General features: G+C 58.4%; 3 protein-coding genes across 4 annotated transcripts in view; all 3 read right to left on the bottom strand.

Moving 5' to 3' along the window:
* Positions 1-9,162, bottom strand: KCNJ14 (potassium inwardly rectifying channel subfamily J member 14). 2 transcript variants are annotated; one of them, XM_045856354.1, is made up of 3 exons: positions 8,740-9,162; positions 3,504-4,263; positions 1-1,874 (listed from the first exon to the last, which is right to left on the bottom strand). In XM_045856354.1, the coding sequence occupies exons 2-3, from the start codon at positions 4,209-4,211 to the stop codon at positions 1,284-1,286; spliced, it is 1,299 nt and encodes a 432-aa protein (XP_045712310.1). In that variant the 5' UTR covers positions 4,212-4,263; positions 8,740-9,162; the 3' UTR covers positions 1-1,283. The 2 variants fall into 2 exon arrangements, with proteins under 2 accessions (XP_045712310.1, XP_045712311.1); XM_045856355.1 differs by lacking the exon at positions 8,740-9,162 and adding an exon at positions 7,552-8,105.
* A 146-nt stretch (positions 9,163-9,308) lies between these two features.
* On the bottom strand, positions 9,309-15,155 carry GRWD1 (glutamate rich WD repeat containing 1). Its single transcript, XM_045856353.1, has 7 exons — positions 14,931-15,155; positions 14,610-14,727; positions 14,223-14,382; positions 11,922-12,135; positions 11,633-11,775; positions 11,330-11,527; positions 9,309-10,295 (listed from the first exon to the last, which is right to left on the bottom strand). The coding sequence occupies exons 1-7, from the start codon at positions 15,115-15,117 to the stop codon at positions 9,978-9,980; spliced, it is 1,338 nt and encodes a 445-aa protein (XP_045712309.1). The 5' UTR covers positions 15,118-15,155; the 3' UTR covers positions 9,309-9,977.
* A 1,108-nt stretch (positions 15,156-16,263) lies between these two features.
* The window catches only part of GRIN2D (glutamate ionotropic receptor NMDA type subunit 2D), a 36,123-nt gene continuing 33,694 nt past the window's right edge, over positions 16,264-18,692 (bottom strand). Inside the window, exon 12 of the mRNA XM_045856363.1 lies at positions 16,264-18,594. Within this exon, the coding sequence (XP_045712319.1) occupies positions 17,263-18,594 (1,332 nt within the window). The 3' untranslated portion in view covers positions 16,264-17,262. The remainder of the gene's footprint in view (positions 18,595-18,692) is intronic.

Below are 18,692 nucleotides of genomic sequence, written 5' to 3'. Positions count from 1 at the left end.
TAGATATCTGTATTTATATTATATATAATACACATATTATAACATCTTTAAGAAACAGACACGTATCACTAGGTGTAGGGTTCCAGAGCCTCACCAGAGGCTCCATCATGGAATCTGTCATGACTGCAGACTCACCAGCCTCGGGCCTCTCCCTCCCCTTGCCCAATAACTAGCCCTGTTACCCACAGGGCCTTGCCTGGGCCCTCACTTTCTAGGTCAGCCCAGCAATGCTGTGTGTCAAGGGCTCAGTCCACCTCCTAGAACATCCAGGTTTTGATAATGGACGACTCCAGATCCCTGAAGCCTGGGTTCCTTTTGGCATTACAGAACGACAAAGAAGTCATCTAGAATCGCCACTTCTTCCTGGACTCTGTGATTCATCTAGAGCCACAGAATCTCGATTCCTTTGGACATTCTAGAATGGCACTTGGAAAAAATACAAAGCTGTGGATCATTTAAAAGCACTGAAGATCCCCCTTGCTTCGATGCTCTATAGCCAGCGAGCTGCATCAGGAACTCCCCATCTGTCACTTTAGTCCTTCTAGACCCACAGACTCTCTGTTGTTTTGTGCATTCTAGAAACGTAGCTCTTCAGTGTCTGGACTTCTACTGCCTGGGTCAGACCTGTTCTTGAACCTCCAGTGCTGGTTTCTGCGGTCAATCCAGATTCACAGAATCTCACAGCGTGGGCTTTCTGGAACCACAGGTCTGTTCCTGTCTCCCAGTCAACATTCCCTGTTTTTGGTCAATCACGACGGCCCTGAAGTCTTGGGGCATTCCGTAGCTTTCCCTCCTTGGGTGGTATAGAAAAAAAATGACGTGCTATGTGGTCGGCTGAGCACGAAGCAACTGTCCCTTGAATCTCAGGTCAGTCCAGACCTGTAAACTCTTGATCTCTGTCGCTGCTCGAGTACTGCTGACTTCCTCCCTCAGAGGCAGTCTATATATATATATCTCATTGATTCCTGACCCTGCTCAACAATCCGAGCCAGCCATATAGAAGAATCTAGAACCACTAGTCTTTGCCTCTTGGGTGGTCCAGAATTCTGGTGAGACTCAGGAATCCGGCTGATAAAGGGGTCTCAGGGAGGCGCATAGAACACAGAGGGATTAAGATCCAGTCTGTCCACGGTGGGGCCACTAGGCATGGTTCACTGGCTAGTAATTAATCCAGCAGGCCTGGCAGTCTTGGAAAACACCTGGCCCCATCCCAGGGGAGGGCCCGAACTCTCCACCTGGCTGCCTCTGGGAAGGGGGTACCAATGGGGGGACACCAGCTGGTGTCATGGGGGCGGGGGCAGTGCCAGGGTTGGTGTGAGTGCTCGGGAACTGGCAGCCCCATCTTCTGCCTCCGCTTCGTCCTCCTCATCGGCTTCCTCCTCCTCCTCCTGGCAGCAGCTCAGAGCAAGTTCATTCTCATAACAAAACGCAGCCAGAGAGCCGGGGAAGCTGGACTTGGGGCTGTGGCAACCCTGCTCCGCCCGTTCATCCAGCTCCTTGGCGCTACAGACTGGTGTCCCTGGGACTTCGTAAGTGCGATGGAAGTGGCGATAGTCCACCTCGTACTGGGAGCCGCGCTGAAAGAGGACCGGCTCAAAACGATGGCCCCAGAGCAGTTCCCCAGGGAGATACGAAGAGCGACACTGTGTGGTCATAGCCGTGGCCTCCACCATGCCCTCAAGGATGACCACTAGCTCAAAGTCAGCCCGGGCCAGCTCGGCACGTCCTAGTTCATAGAGCGGACTGGAGGAGTCGATCTCGTGCACAATGGTGATGGGTGACACGAGAAAGATGCGATCGGTGCCGCCGTCAAAGCCCACGTCCACGTCCTGGTGGTCCAGTGGTATGTACTCGCCTTCTGGAGTCACACGAGGCTGCAGCGGAAGACAAGGGGCCAAAGACAGACAGCCAGGAGCATGGAGATGGAAGGAGCCAGAGGTGGCAGGAGCCAGATATGGCGACAGAAAGCAACAGAGATGCAGGGAAAGAGGAGACCAGCAGGGGTGAAGGTGGGGTGAGTAGAAGATCCCAGAGAGGGGGATGGTGACCCAGAGAGAAAGGAGGACAAAGGCATGGGGGGAGGGGACAGAGTCCCAGAGAGAGGGGGATAAAGGCCTCCGGGGAGGAGGATGGAAGCCCAGGGAAACAGGGGACAGAGATCCAGAGGGTTTGGAGTTAGAAACCCGAGGAACAGTTAAGGGAGAGAGGAAGACAGGGACAGAGTGGCATCGGCATAACAAAACAGATAAGAACACAAGCAGCAATTGGAGGAGAAGAGGAAAAGAAAAGTGTCTTTCAGTAGGGGGCCGGAGGAAGATAAAGCAGGATGACAATGTGGGGCCCACATCCGGTGCTCCAGGCTAGCCCCTGGGCTCTCTGCACCCTCATCCACCCCCAATGCAGCCACAGCCCCGCATCCCCTTCTGTAAATGGGTGTTAGTGTGTGGCAGGGGTGAGGGCGTGTTGTCCACAAGCCAGGCACTGGCAGTTTTCCCCCACCTACCCAGCCACGTCAGCACCCCACAGACTTCTGGGATAGATAATATCCCACCCAGGTGACGGGGGGGTGGTCGGAGGCGGAGAGACCCATTCTCCCCCACCTATCTGTCTCCCACTGACTCCAGGCATTTTGGGGGGCTACAGTTCCCACCACCACCTTGTCCCTCCTCACCCCAGTCCAACCACAGCCCAAGGTTAAGAGTCTACTTGGACAAGGGCAGCTAGCCCTAGAATTTGGGCAGTTTGACCACAATTCTAGAAACACTAAAGCACCTTTTGCCGAGCACGGGAGGGAGCCACTAACCCAGGAGTCAATGGGAGTGGTTTTGTTTGTTGCTGAGAAACTAAAATTCAGGAGTTTCCCAACGCAGCCCTGTAGTCCTCCAAGCAGAAGGCTGGTGGGAGAGATTGGGCCACCAAGGTGGGGGAACAGTTTCCCACAAAGGCTGCGGGACCCCATGCCCAGAGGTCATGGACCTGCACCCCATCCTGGGACCTACATCTCCCACAATCCCACAGTGTCCAGGTCTCAAGTCATAGGCCGCTGGGAACTGGAAACCTGAGCGGTGGTTTACACCAGCTGAAAAACCACTTCTCCTCACACTACCAACCAGGGGCACTTTCCCTGCCCCAGAGCCTTCTGGGAATTGTAGTTCAGAGCCCTTACAGGGCAGGTGTGGCCCAGTCAAGGTTTAGATTTCCTACAATCCCATAGGGAGCCCATTTTCAAGTCCCAGAACACTCTTTATGTCTCAAAATCTGTCTCAAGTCTAGCCCTCCACGAAGAGTTGGTCGCAGACTTCTGTCGGTTTCACGTCTACTATAATTCCTGGGTGGACTCAGGCACAGGCCACAGGTGGAGCTGGAAGGTCCCTGTCTGAGAGACTCCTGGGAATTGTAGTCCACACACCCTTCAGGATCGAAGCACACCTCGCCCTCAGGCCTACATCTCCCACAAGGCCTCGGGATTCCCCTCTACCCCGCGAACTGTGGTGGCCTCGCACCTGCAGCAGCTGGGCCCGCACGTGGGCCTCAACGAGGTGGCTGCGGCGCAGGTTGCCAACACGCCACATGAGGCAGAGGCGGCGGTCGCGCAGCGCTACCACGGCATTCTCGCTGAAGACGAGAGTCTCGTTGCGTTTCTTGGGCTTGGCCATCTTGGCCATGACAGCGCCCACGACGAAGGCGTCCAGCACACAGCCTGTGATACACTGCAGCACCACGGCGGCCACCGCGGCCGGGCACTCCTCGGTGACGCTGCGCACGCCGTAGCCAATGGACGTCTGCGTCTCCAGCGCGAAGAGGAAGGCAGCCAGGAAGCTGGCCACGTGGGAGAAGCAGGGTGCTGGTGGCGGCGGCGCAGCTAGGTCGCCGTGCAGCGAGGCGATGAGCCAGAAGGCCAGGCCGAAGAGCAGCCAGGAGGCGAGGAAGGAGCAGGAGAAGAACAGGCACATCCAGCGCCAGCGCACATCCACGCACGTGGTGAACAGGTCGCTCAGGTAACGCGCACCCTGGCCACCCAAGTTCACGAATCGCACGTTGCAGTGGCCGTCCTTCTTGACAAACCGCCCGCGGCGCTGCCCCACAGGCGAGGGTGTTGGCGCCCACCCGTTTCGGCACAGCCCTGGCCCGGCCTCCTCCTCATCGCCCGCCCTGCTGTCCCCCGACTCCAGGGCGCCGCTCAGGCGGCGCAGGGCCCTGGCCAGGCCCATCGGGCGGGGACAACCCCTGCACTTGGACTAGTGGGGGGCGGGCGCCCCAAACCTGCGGGGACAAAAAATGGGCAGAAACATCAGAGGTGCCAGGAATGGGTGGGCATGCTCCCTGGGCCTCAGTGGCCTGATCTGGCAAATGGGTGGAAGGGTATTCATCTTGAAAGTCAAAACAGTACAGCATCAATGACAATGACAGTAATACTTGTAATGACAGCAACAAAACTATAGCCAGGACAACACCGTTGCAGCAAGCACCCCAATAATCGGAGCCGACATTTCTACAGTGCCAGACACTGTTTTGAGCATTTTACGTGAATTTTCGTATTTGGGCCTCACAGCACTGTAGTCATTATTCCCATTTTACAGAGAGGAAACTGAGGCACAGTATGTTGAGCTTGCCTTCGGTCACAGCTGATAAGCTCGGATTTCAGTGCTGGACTTTTAGCTCCAGAGCCCAAACTCATAATGACTGAGAGGCCACCGTCTCTCAGCATGGATTCAGCACGGGGAAATGAGAGGGACCTCTGAGGTCCCTACCATTCAGAAACAACTCAGGGCCCTGGCCAACGTGGCTCAGTTGGTTGAGCATCCTCCCGCAGAGAGAAAGGTCGCTGGTAGCATTCAGGGGTCCAGGCATGCGCCTGGTTGCAGGGCAGTTCCCAGCTAGGGCATGTGCAAGAGGCAACTGATCAATGTTTCCCTCACACTGATGTTTCTCTCCTTCTCTTTCTCCCTCGTTTCCCCTCTCTGTTTCTAAAGAAATAAGTAAACAAACAAATAAGATCTTTTTAAAAAGCTCAGAAAGCACAAGGCACAAAAGGGAAAAAAAAGATAAACTGAATTTCATCAAAGTTAAAAACTTTTGTGCGCCCTGGCTGGCGTAGCTTAGTGGATTGAGCACGGGCTGCGAACCGAAGTGTCACAGGTTCGATTCCCAGTCAGGGCACATGCCTGGGTTGCAGGCCACGGCCCCCACAAACCGCACATTGATGTTTCTCTCTCTCTCTCTCTCTCTCTCTCTTTCATCTCCCTCCCTTCCTTCTCTAAAAATAAATAAATAAAATCTTAAAAAATGTTTGTGCTTCACAGGACACTATCAACAAGGTGAAAAGAGAACCCACTGATGGGAGAAACTAGTTACAAATCGTATAGCTAAGACATTTGTACCTACAATATATAAAGAATCCTTACAACTCAATAATAACAAGACAACCTAATTTAAAAATAGGCAAAGGATCTGAATAGACTTTGCTCCAAAAAAAAAATCTACACATAGCTGATGAGCACATGAAAATGTCGTCCTCATTGGCCATCACGGATGCTAATCAAACCAGCATGGCATACCTCTTCGCAACTACATACCATGGTTATACTATGAAACAATACGTAAACCAGAAAATAAGTGTTGATGAGGATGTGGAGAAACTGGCACCCCCTCCCTCCAGTCTGGCAGTTCCTTAAATGGTTAAACTGGAGTTGCCATGTGGTCCAGCAATTCCACTCATAGGTATTTCCCAAGAGAAATAAAACGTGTCCATGCAATACTTGGACACGGATGTTCATAGTGGCACTATTCACAATGGCTAAAAGATGGAAACCACCCAAATAGCGAACAATTGATAAATGGGTAAATAAAACGTGGTATTTTTATACAATGAAGTACTACCCAGTATTGAAAGTTAGTTCTGCCCTGGCTGGTGCAGCTCAGTGGACTGAGCACCAGCCTGCGAACCAAAGGGTCGCTGGTTTGATGCCCAGTCAGGACAGGGGGCATGTGAGAGGTAACCACACGTGGATGTTTCTCTCCCTCTCTTTCTCCCTCCCTTCCCCTCTGTCTAAAAAGAAAATAAAATCTTTAAAAAAACCTCTAAAGTTCTGACACACATTACATGTTTGAATCTTGAAAACATTATGTTCAGTGAAAGAAGCCAATCACGATGACCACATGTTGTATACTTCATTTACATGAAATGTCCAGAATGGGAAAGCCCCTAAATTCAGAGAGTAGACCAGTCACGCCTAGTCTACACAGGACTGGGGGATGGTGGCCGGAGGAAACAGCTTTTCTTATTGGGCATATAAAAGTGTTCTAAAATCAATTGCAGTAATAACCACACAATTGAGTATACTAAAAACCCTTGGCTTGTACACTTTAATGTGTGAGGTGAATGGTATGGAAATTATCTTTCAGTGAAGCTGTTACACACACACACACAACCGAGGCTCCCTCCTGACTCTCAGACCTTGGGCGATTCCTTTTGAGCCTCAGTCTCCTCAGCTGTAAGATGGGGGAACTGGACTTCACCAAGGTCAGGAAGGGCTTCTAGTCATATACACCCAGGGCCCACTCCTGGCTCAGTTGTGGACCCATTATGTGCCCTGGGACGACTGACTTCCTTTTCTGGAGCCTGTTTCCTCATCTGTGAGGTGGAGATCTCAGCAGCCAGACAGGGTGGAGGTGGGGAGGGGGAAGGGACCTCATCTCCCTCCAGGGTGACATCTGGCTCTGTGGCACAGGGGTCCCCCGGACCTGTCTGGGCCAGGGGTGAAATATCGCCATATGGGCTCCATCAATATTCACTGAGCACCTGTGCCAGGCTCTGGGATCTTGATGGGCTTCTTGGCAGGGCTGGGGGCACTCAGTCTGGGGAGAGGGCTGTTAGTCAATGTCAAGTTCAATACCTAGGGGTCCCCCTCCTCGCCCACCCCGGCCTCCCACTCCACACCTGCTGCCCATGACCAGCAGGACAGCCCTGCCACCTGGGGGTTTATTTCGCCCGTTCCAGGGAGGCAAAGCTGTGGCCCGGGCCAGAGTGGACTGGGTCTGGCTGTGTCCAGCGCCCACAATGTACCCCAGCTCTCCTTTTTCACCCTTAACTACTCTGGCTGCTACAGATGGTTCTCCCAAAGTGGGGAAACAGGCTAGTCACTGAAGGGGGCAGGTTTGACATCAGGGTCCAGGCTCTGACCTCGACATTTGTGGTCCTCTCCTGCCCGGGAGCCCTCCTGTCTGGGGCCATGGGGGACAGGGTAGTGGGAGGTGGGCTGGCCTCCTGCCGTCCCAGTCTGCCCCAGGATGGGCCTCATCGTACTGTCTCTGACCACAACCCCGGGGACTTGGCTCTTCACAGGGGAGGACACAGCTGCAGGCCTGTCCCTCGGCTCAGGCCCCTTTACTGGGGAACGGCAGACCCTGGACCCCTATCCAGGCTACTTGGGTGTGGAAGCCTGAGCCTCGAACCACAGATGTTACCGCAGGGTGTCCTGGGCCCCAGGACCAGCTCCCCTTGGGTGCCCACACCCCAGCCACTGGACTCCCCCGGACCCCACAGCTCACCTGGACTGCTCAGGACACTGGGAGGTCAGGGTCACTGGCCTGCTTCACGGATGGGGGAATAGGCTTGGAGACCCGGCCACCCGGTGCAGTGTGAGGGTGGGTGCCAGTTTGGGCCCTGAGCGTCTCCAGCCCAGGGTTCTGCCTCCTGAATAAATCCCCTCGGCCCATACTCAGCTCACTAAGGCAGACGTGACCGTCCACTTCACGGAGCACATGGGGTGGGGGCTTCACCTCCTGGGGGGCCTGTCTGTGCCCCACAGGGCCCAGTTCTCAGGGGTGGGTGCTCCTGGGACTCAGGGCGACCCCTCCCTGGCAAAAGCAGGGCCTAAGGGAAAGGCTCCAGAGCCTGACGTCCTCCCCCCGCGCCCCACTGAACCTGTCAGAGCAGCTTAATGTTTCCATATAAAGGAGACGGGGGCTTAAGATGCCTGAACTTGGTGTCAAAGTCATGTCTAATCTGAGGCCAAGAAGCTCCGCCTCCAGGCCCAACCTCCCTCCCTCCCCCCCAAAAGAAACCCACACTTTGACACTCTTCCCCTGAGACCCGGGGCGTTTCCCCTACCCTCCACCTACCAGTGGGTCTGAGAGGCAGGTTGGAGGGCAGAGATTGCCGGGAGGGGGTGTAAGGGTAGAGACTGGGGAGAGAAGGGTGCAGGGGCTGAGAGGGAGCAACACAGATGGGGAGGGTGGGCAGGGACCTGGAGAGAGGGGGAGACCTGGACAGGGAGTGGGGAGACCCAGGGGGAGGAAGACACGGGGGTCAGACCAGGGGGGCAGAGGCCCAGGGAGGGAGGGACAGGAACAGATGGGCAGATGAGGAGCGATGGGAAGTGGGAGACCATGGCTTAGGGAACGGAAGAATGGGGAGGTGGAGCTGGGAAAAGAGACAAACGGAAGACTCAGAGATAGGGTGAGAAAGTGGCTCTGTTGAGATGGAGGGTGGGGGGCAGGGAGAAAAAGCAGAAAACGCTGATGGTGTCAGAGTCGGAGGCACTGAACTTGGAAGGAGGGACTGTCCTGGGGATGCATGTCCCTGGGGGCGAGACAGGGCTTCCCTGAGGGAGAGCGGTGAGACGGGGCAGGGGTGCGGTGGTAGAGACGCCCTAGCCAGCAGGGTGGGGGTGGGAGGAGGTGGGGTGGCCCTCAGCCCCTGGACGCCTGCTCAAGGCCTCCGAGTGGAACACATACCTGATGGGGCAGCCCACCCCCATGCCCTCCACTGGGGGCTCCTCTGTGGGTGCTGAGGGGCTGCGGTCTGTCCTTGGCCCCGGGGGCCTTGTGCTGGGCGCTCGACCTCTATGTCCACAGGCGGATCAGAGGCCCAAGGGGGGGGCAAGGGGTGGGGCCAGCTCAGAGCCGCAGAGGGGGAGCCAGGGAGGACGGCCAGGCAGGCTGCTGGGCCGCAGCCCAAGCGAGCTGGAGAGGAGACCGTGGCAGAGACGCAGAAGGGAGAGGGGGCAGGGACACAGCGTGGGGGACAGGAGATGGGAAGATGGGGGCACAAATGAGGGCACACAGAAGCGGTGAGATCACAAGGGGACGGTGACAGATGAAGGAGAAAGGGGGGGCCCCCTGGTTCCTGGAATTGAAGCCTTGAAAAGCCGGGGTCACAGGTGAGATACCCTCCCAGGGCCCTGGAGCGAGCTCCAGATGGAATGAGACTCGGGGCAGGCGGCGCCACCCAACGGGCTGAGGGCTGGAGCGGGTGCCATGCTCCTCCTCCCAGCTGCTCACAGGACGAGCCGCACACACGTCAAGCCTCTTCCGGTCCTTTACTGCCTCTCGGGAGCCCCGACTCTCCTCCCCAAGAGAGGAGGGGGGAAGCCCATGCAGCGCCCCCACCCCAGCTGGTTAGTCCTGGTGGCAGAAGAGATAGACCCTAGTCCTGCTGGGGAAGCCCACCCCTCAAATCTGGTCCTGCCAGTGCAAAGCCATTGGGTTCCCTGGGGCCAGAGGGTCAGGCCCGGTGCCAGGGCTGACAAAATACCCACAGCAAGTGGGGCCACACCGAGCCCCGTGAAACAGGCGGACAGAGTCCTCTGAAGGGTGGTGTGTGTGGGGCATCACTGGGCTGAACCAAGTCTCTGGGCAGGTGGGGTCCCTGGAGCCAGACCCAGCAGTTTCAGAGGGCCAAGGGTCAAACCAAGTCCTTCGGCCAGCAGTGTCATTAGACCAAACCAAGCCAAGCTGTTTTAGAGGGTTGTGGGTCAATCCCGTCCTTCGGCAAGAGGCGGGTCACTGGAGCAAACAAAGCCTTTCAAAGCACAGTAAGTCCAAGAGAAGCCACAACGGTGGCTGGCAGGCCAAGCGAGGTCCTTCTTTGGGAGGGGCCAGTTGCCAGCTCTGAGTGCATCCCTTCCAGGGGAACCAACCTGAACTTCGGTTCCCTGGCAAGGCCAGGCCAGGCCAGGCACCGCCAGGATGCCTCAGACGCTGATGGTGCGGAAGACGGTGAAGCCAGACAGGGCAGTGCTGACCAGCACCCCGGGGCACTGCGGGTGCCAGTGCAGCTCCTTCAGGTCCGTCTCGCCCTGGTGCACGAACAGCAGCTGCTGCGGGAGGTCCGCCAGGCTGGGGTCGGTCTCTGCGCCACCCGACTCGGGGTCCCGCTCCACGGCCAGGTCCCACTGTGTGACCTGGTTGTCCGCACCTGAGGCTGCAAAGACCCCACTGTCCTGGGGATGCCACTCGACGGAGGTCACGGGGGCCACGTGCTGCTTGAAGGTGGCCACCGGAGAGCCAGACTGTGGGAAAACAGGAGTTTGAGCGCCTTGGCCTGACTCCCAGGGCATCCCAGCCCTCGAGAGTCCCCCACCTCTCCCTGGCCTCGGGGTTCCACCAGGGCTGCGCCCTCAAGCCCCCACAAGCCCAGACTCTCTGAAAGGACAGAGTCAAGTACAGCTGGTCATAAAGGTGTAACGTCCCAGGGGTTCTTGCAACCGTGGTGTCACCTGTAAATAATCCCCTCCCGGTGGGGCAGACAGACACGTGTGTGGTTCTGCAAGTGTTTCCCCCATTGAGTCTAGGACCTTGTCGGGGCAGAACACGGCTCCCAGGCTCCAGAGGCAGCCGGCGCAAAGATCGAAGACGCTTTCCCTAAACAAAGGTGCTGGGGGGACGGGTCTCCCCAATGTGGAGAAGTGGCTTCTGAGTTCCAATGGTGAGTCAACTTGGCCCTGAGACCTGGCCAGACACCTGCCCTGGCTGATTCCGTGGAACCCGTTACACCGGAGGGGAAAAAATCACCACCCGGTGATCCCGGGAAGGCACGGAGCCACAGGAAGTCGGGGCTTTGCTCAGAGGGATCCTGAAAGCGGCAGTTTCTCCCGCCCAGAACCCCTCTCAGCCTGCAAAGCCCACTTGGGCCATAACATCATGCCCGCGCCTGTCCTTGCTGTGGCTCGGTTTCCCTCTTGCAATGAGTAAGCTGGGCTCCAAGTCTCTGATGATTCCATAGAATCTGCTAAAAGGAAAAACTACAACTCCCCAAGCCCTCGAGCCCCCAGCAGCCCAGCCAGCTGCAAAGTGCCCGCACGGGCAGATGGGAACTGTAGTCTCTGCCTCCTGCCAGCGCCCCAGCTGGCAGGGCGAGGGCCTCCACACCAGCCGTCCTCTTGCCGAGACCGCTTCCCAACCTGCACCCCAGGGACTGGCCCCAACACAAAGGGCTTTTCCCGGCTCCGGTGCACGAAGCCACTCATGGAGAGAAAGCCCAAGGATCCCAGCGGCTGCCGGTCATGGCAGCTTCTTTAGCCCCAGGAGCGCAGCGGGAAAGTACCTTGAACTGCCGCAGGTCCCAGACCTTGAGGGCCCCATCGTCCCCGCCGCTGAGCAGGAAGGGCTCCCGGCGGCTCCAGTGGATGACGTTGGCATCCCCGTCATGGGCGGCGGCCGTGGTGAGCATGCAGGCCTTGCTGGGCGCTGCCCGAGTGTCCCAGATGCGGATGGAGGCATCGGCTGAGCAGGAGGCGAATACCTGGAAGAGAGAGGGTCTGAGCGACCCGTGGCTCCCCTGACCCCACCTGAGACCAGGTACCAGTCACAGGCCCCTTGCTAGGACCTGCCCCTGGCCCTCCCTCACCGTGTCCTCGGTCGGGGACCACTGCAGATCCTCCACGGAGCGGGTGTGGCCCACAAAAGGCCTCTGGTCCACATGCCAGGAGCCACCATCCGTGGGCGTCCACAGGTGGATGTTCTTCTGACAGTCACCCGTCAGCAGGCGCCCTGAGGAAGGGAGTCAGGACACCACCTGGTCCCAGCTGGCCATTGCTCGCTCCCCTCCCTGGAGTCTCAGCGCACTGCCCCCGACCCTGGCTGCAGACCCTGCCCCCTTTCACCCCCAGGACCAAGTGCGCACCCCAGGACCTCACCAGGCACACGGGGGGACCAGTCCAGGGCAAAGCCCTCGCCCATGTGGCCAGCGAAGGTGAAGATGGGCTTCATGCGGGCTTGCTCGTCCCGGAGGAAGATCGCCAGGGCCTGAGGGTCATCGACCACCTGCAGGAGCCGCCGCAGCGCAAACACCTCCACCTGGCCCTTCTCTGACCACACCCCGGCCACCGGCTCCTCGCCCAGCCAAGACACCTGTGGGGGAGAAGGAAGGGGAGCCAAGTTGGGACAGGAGGCCCAGAGTAGTGACCACGGCTCCCAGCATCCCTGAGAACTAGGGCTCCAGTTCCTCAGATCCCGGCCCCCCACCCCCTGGGCTGGGACCGCAACCCCAGAAGCCCTTGTGAGAAAGGGCCACAGTCTGCAAGGCCAGCTTGGTGCCTGTGACAACCTCCCACCCAGTGGGAGAGGTAGTGGTGGGGGGAGAATGAAACTTCAAGACTCCTGAGAATCGAGGCTGTGATCCCCGCCACCTGCAACCCTCTCAAGGTTGGACAGCCACAGCTCTCAGTCCCCCGTCCGTTTGCTCACAAGGAGATCCGGCCCAGGGTTTCCAGCGGCCCCTAGTTCCAACCCCCTGAACCCTAGACTCCTATTGCACTGAGCATTCAGCCTCCACACGAGCAGAGCCAGGCTCCTACCTGACGATCTCAACCTACTGCTCCCCAAACTGCAGGACTTACTTTCTACTCGTTCCTTCCTTACACCTGCCACTTACGCTGGTTCCATGAAAGATGCACCACTTCTGACCCCTTCTAGTGACCTCTATTGTCGTCACATGTGAGTTACCACTGACATCATCCTTCCCCGAACCACAGCCTCTTCCAGGACGCTGTCCTTCTGCTCTTGCTTCTCTGCAGCCTATTCCCAACACAGCAGCCAAAGGGATCCCTTTAAAACACAAGTCAGCCCTGGCTGGTGTGATTCAGTGGACTGAGCGCTGGCCTGTGAACCAAAGGGTTGCTGGTTCGATTCCCAGTCAGGGCACATGCCTGGGTTGCAGGCCAGGTCCCCTGTTGGGGGTGTGCGAGAAGCAACCAAGTGCACACAGCGATGTCCCCTTTCTCCTCTCACTAAAAATAAATAAATAAAATCTTCGAAACAAGTCAGATTCCATGTTTCCACTGCTCTAACCTCTTCAGTGGCTCCCAGTTCCTCCCCAAATGAAAGCCAAGGCCTTACAATGGCTTACAAAGCCCTGAACAGTCTGTCTTGTCCGTTCCCATCCCTGAGATCTTGCATCCCGAGTCCATTCTGCTCTACACACACTGCCCGCGCCCCCCATTTCCCTCAAAACTCCTGGAACGTGCCAAGTGCATCCCAGGGCCTTTGTACTTGTTTCTCCTGCCTGCAGATCTTACCCCACAGACCCTGGGCTCATTCCCTCGCTTCCTGCGGGCCTCTGTCTAAATGGCACCTTATCAGCGAGTACTTCTCAGACCACACAATTTAAAATAGCAACCACCCTAGGTGGGGTAACTCAGTGGATTGAGCTCAGGCCTGAGAACCCAAGGGTCACTAGTTTGATTCCCAGTCAGGGCACATGCCTAGGTTGTGGGCCAGGTCCCCAGTAAGGGGTGCACAAGAGGCAACCACCCATTGATGTTTCTCTGCCTCTTTCTCCTTCCCTTCCCCTCTCTGTAAACATAAACAAAATCTTTAAAAAGTAAAATAACTTAGCACCTTTGACATAGTACACATCTACCTAGTTTGTTCTTGTTCCTTTCTCCACTAGCATGTGGGTTTCCTGCAGCCAGAGACCTCTGGCTCCCTGCTGAGTCCCTGGGGTCTGGAACAGTGCCAGAGACATGTCAGTGGAGACACACAGCAAGGACTATACGCTGAGCACTGCTCAACTGCTGTTTCCGTGTCATCTCATTTAATTCACACATCAACCTCATCAGAAGATGCCATCACCCTGAACCACAAAAGTGATGCCACAGCTCCTAACAGTTCCTAAAAAAATAATAAGAAACCACAAAGACACACTACAACCAGACGCTGTTTCTAAGCACCTAATGATTGGATGTTACTCATTCTGTTTTATCCTCACATCAGGCAAATTTGTAACTCGCAGCATTTTACAGAAAAACAAAAATACCTCCACAGCACCTAGGACCCAGTGACAACCCAGAATACCTAGGACATATACCAATGAACGGAGAAAATTACGAGGCCGATGCTTTCCCAAAAGCTGAAAGGCAGGATGAGGTGCCCACACGGACAGGAGAGGTGGGGTGTGCTCCCAAGGATGTGGGGCGCACTCCTCAGGCTGTACTTACCCGAACTCGGTTGATGCCACCATAGTGGGGTACCATAGCCAGTTCCAGCTGAGGCTTCCGCTCTTCTTCATCCTCTTCATCTTCCTCCTCCTCTTCATCGCTGCCCTCTGATGGCGGGGGCTTCGTCCCATGCAGATTATGCATCCGAAGCATCATTAATCTGGGGGAAAGTGTGATGTGACTTTCCTAAGGCGCTGGGTGTCAGGATCCTTAGGGAGGAGGAAAGATGGAAACTCCAACTTCTGGGTCTGAGGGAGGCAGAAGCTGGAAGCCCTACCTCTTGGGTCCTGGGGAGTGGGGTGCTGGAGGCTGAATCCTGGACCCTGCGGCAGTAAGAGGCTGGGGACTTGGACTCCTGGGTCTGGGAAAGCCTCAGGTTTCACCCACCTGTTGCTTTGGGCGCTCTCCGCCTGGGTCCCAGCACACAGGTAAAGCGTAAGAGGAAACTCTGTCCGATTGTCCCCAAGGTGATCCCGGACTATGTCAAAGCTGAGACAGGGGGCGCCTGGGGCGGGAAAGACAGGTTGGGAAGTTATGAAGGGATAGCGGGATCTCAGGCCCCTCCAGTGTGATGTCACCCTTCTTAGACTCGAGTCTTTTCTCTCAGAGCGCCTGTTACGTTAAGAGCGCAGGATCTGATCCCCTCAGGACCCAGGATACCAGTTCCCTCTTTCCTCAGGACCCAGGAGTCTGGGTATCCAGCCCTACCAGTCTGCGCTCGATGGTACAGCACGTAGGCTTCCTCGTCCATGACCAACTCCTCTCCTTCGCGCAGCGGCGGCCCCCGGCCTGGCAGGTAGACCTGGGACGGACCCTCCGACCCTGCCTCGTGGGAATCAGCCTCCATGGGTTCCGCTGTTTCACACGTGCGCCGCCGACCCTTGCGCGCCGCCATCTTAGAAGCCTCTCACCGCGGGCGCGAGGTAGAAGCGTCACTTCCGGGTTGCGCCCCCCCTTCGGAGGTCCGCTAGGCTGCGCGGTTACCTTGGAAACCTTCCAGTTCACCGATTAGAGAAGGCGGTAGGGACAGGGAAAAGGAGAATTACGGTAACGGCGTCCTGCTTTAGCCTAGGAGAGCTGCAGTGGATACCGAGAAACTGCACGGTCCGCGTGCCTTTAGGCGCTCTTCTGCGGAGCAGTGGCAAGGCCTCCTGGGAGTTGTAGTCCTGTGGCGGGCCTGCGTTTCCCCATCAACTAAAGCAGTTCTGAGCCTCCACTCCATTTTCCACCTTTAACTCCCAGCGCTTTATTTTTACTTAGTTGATTATTCATGTATGCAAATAAGAGCTCTTACTGACAAGGACCGTGAGTTTCTATTCTCTGAGGACCCATATAGCCAGTTTCTCCTCCCCTCCTTGTGATGATGGCTTTAATTCAAAATGCTTTATGTAAACGGAATGATATTAACACGCAAGTTAGTCAGTTGAACCTACCCTGTCAGGGCAGTCAACTGCTTAACCAGGACTTCACATTGCAGCTGTGGTCAGCGAGCACTTCATCGGAAAGTCCACCCTCTGGAGGCAGCGATTACAAGTGCTTTGATTCTCTTTGTGGCCCATCGGCACCAGAGGTTTGGCTAACTGGCATAATGAAATGTTAGAAATGTACTCTCATTGGTGAGGTTAACGGTGTTTAAGATATGTGGGTTGGCTGGAATGCATTAGACACTCTCCTCGCTTGCACAAACAGGATATTAAGAATCTTGTGAGCCTCGTCCCTGGAAGCCATAGGAATGGGACCCTAGACTTGATCCTAAAATGCTTTCATCCTGGTTCTTTCCTGAATCCCTGTCCCCCATACCTCTAGGTCTCTGTCCACCCCTTCCCCTTCTCAGCCCTTCACTTCTTAGGGACTTTTTCCACCTCCTGTTTCTGGGGCTTTGTCTCCCACCTCCCTCCAGGATGTCTGTTCTCGCTCTAACTCTCTTTCTGCCCTCTCTTTCTCTGTGGGACTTTTCTGGGTTTAAGTTTCCTCCAGATGTTTGGGGGGGGGGAGGTGCGCTAAGAGACAGACGCGGAGCTCATACTTGGACTGAGGAGGCATAAAAACATGGTTTATTCCAAACACTGCAATGTGGAACAGGAGAGTGGGGAGGGAGGTTGGTGGTGAGTGTGGACTCCCAGACCCTCCCTTCCACAACCCAGCTCCAGGCCCGGCTGGAGATCTGGGAAGAGGAGGCTTTGGGTGAGGGGGTGGGGGGCGTCTGCTGGGTCATCACCGAAGGGTCACAAATAGGGGTTGGATTTGGAGAGGATGTGTTTGGTGGCACCTGGGGCTGGTAGTGAGGTGCGACCAAGTGGGAAGTTCTGGGCCCTGCAGGTTGGGATTAGCGCGGGGCAGAGGGAGGCGGGGCTTCCGTTGGGGGCGTGTCCTATGTCAAAATTTGGAAATGCGACGGAGGACTCGAAAGGAGGAACGGGGTGTCCCGGTTTGACGTCAAGGGTTACAGTCCGGTCGGGGCACAGTCTGGGGTTCGGGTCACAGTTTGGGGTCAGGGGTCACAGTCGGGTCGGATGACCAGTTGTAGGGGTCGGAAGTCACAGTCTGGGGTCAGGGGTTTCTGTATGGCGGGGCCAAGGTCTAGGGTCACAGTTTGACGAACGCGTCTCACAGTTTTGAGTCCCGATGGATGAAAGATTAAAAACGGGCTTCCCCGGAAGCGTGGCCGGGACCGGGGAGCTGCACAGTGATGTGAGGGCCACGGCCCCGGGCGTGGGGGTGGGGCGCGGGCGTGGCGTGAACCCCCACCTCCCGCCCCATCTGGTGACGTTAAAAAGCCCTTGTCGGGTTAAAAAAAAAGTCCGGTGGGCTCCGAGACCTCCTCCCTCTCGCTCTCAAGCGGGGTGAGATTCGGGGAACCAGATCCCCTGGGGCCCACAGTGCCTCGAAAACGAAGGGGCACAGGACGCTGCTCCAGGCGGGGTCCGGCCGGTTCCACCTTTTTCTTTCCCACCCCACGTGGGTCCTTGTCCACTGTGCGTGCCCCCTCGGGCTGTGGCCTGCGCTGACCGAGGGGGACGGTCGGGCCCCCGGGGCCGCGTCATACCTCCGACTCGAGGCTGGAGAAGTGCGCTGAGCCCCGGCGGGTCCCCAGGTCTGCGCCCCGGTGTCTGCGGTGGGACGAGGTGGGCAGCGGCGGCCCCCAGTGCGCTGCGTGCAGGCACCGGCGCGCGTGGCGGGAGGGCCCAGTGAGCCGGCGCGCGGGGGCGGCACGGGGACATGAGCTGAGGTCCTCAAGCGAGCGAGAAGTGGGCGCGGGCGGCGGGATGTCCCAGCCCCCAGCGGAGCGCCGGTGGCGGTGGTGGTGCGGGGCAGGGGGTGCGGGCACGCGGTGTGAGGCCCGCGGGCGGTGCCCGTGCGGCCGCGGGCACCCGCAGCGGGCCCGGCGCCGAGGCGGGGGTCCCGCGGCCCAGGGAGGGGGCGGAGGTGCCCACCAGCCGCCGTCCAGGCCGTCGTGTGAGCAGCTGAGGTGGCGCGGCGGCGGCAGCAACTCCAGGCTGGCGCAGTGGCGGCAGTGCCAGGCGGCCGGGCCGCCGCGCGGGGGCAGGTAGTCCCAGCTGCCAGCGCGCCAGCCTCCAAGCTTATCGACCGACCAGTAGCGACCGGGCGGCGGCCCTAGGCGATCGGCGTACGGGTAGGGGAAGTCAGCGAACCACCAAGGCTCCAAGCCGCCCAGCGACGCACCGCCCAGGCTCTCCGAGTCCTCCGAGTCCGACGGAGACGGTTCCAGGTCGAGGTACGGGCACGGAGGGGGCGCGCCGCGGCATGGAGGGGGCGCCCCCTGGGCCCCGCCGCCCGCTCCCCCTGCGCCCGCAGCGCCGCCCGCGCCGGGCCCCAGTAAGGGCTGGCTCTCCGGGTCGGAGCGCGGCCAGCGCGCGGGCGCGGGCGGGCTCTCGTCTTCGTAGGCTAGGCGGCAGAGCGGTGGCCCGACGGCGGTGGCAGCGGCGGAAGGGGGCGCAGGCGGTGACGGGAACCCGGAGTAGGCTCCGGCTGAGGGCTCAGCCGGCTCCTTGTCTCGCACGATGGCGAAGTAGGAGGGCGGCGGCTTCTGCGGGGGTTGAGCCGCGGGTGGGGACATCGGGCGCCCGGCCGCGCCCCTGGGCGCTGCGCGCGCCTCGCTCACGCCCAGGCCCTGAGGCTCGATGGGGCCGTAGTAGCGGTGGAATCCGTCCGCCAAGCCCGCGACCCCCGGCGGCCCCGTGGCTTTGGCGCGGCGCCAACGATCCACGGCAGCGCGCTCGCGGGGTAGGAAGGGCGCAGGGCCGGGCGCGGGACGCGCTGTCGGGTACGCGGGGCTGGGCAGCGGCTGCGGCGGAGGCGGGGGCTTGGCCGGCGGCGGGGCTGCTTCCGCGCTGCAACAGCTGTACATGCCCTGCAGGGGCCACAGGAGAGGCGGGCTCGGCTCAGTAGGCCCCGGAGCACCCGTCTCCCCCTGCCCCCTCCCCCTGCCCCCTCCCTCCTCTCCCGCAC

Source organism: Phyllostomus hastatus, unplaced genomic scaffold, assembly GCF_019186645.2.
Source record: "Phyllostomus hastatus isolate PE091 unplaced genomic scaffold, TTU_PhHast_1.1 phas_scaffold_1224, whole genome shotgun sequence".
Classification (NCBI taxonomy): domain Eukaryota; kingdom Metazoa; phylum Chordata; class Mammalia; order Chiroptera; family Phyllostomidae; genus Phyllostomus; species Phyllostomus hastatus.
This window is presented reverse-complemented; position numbering and strand designations above follow the sequence as displayed.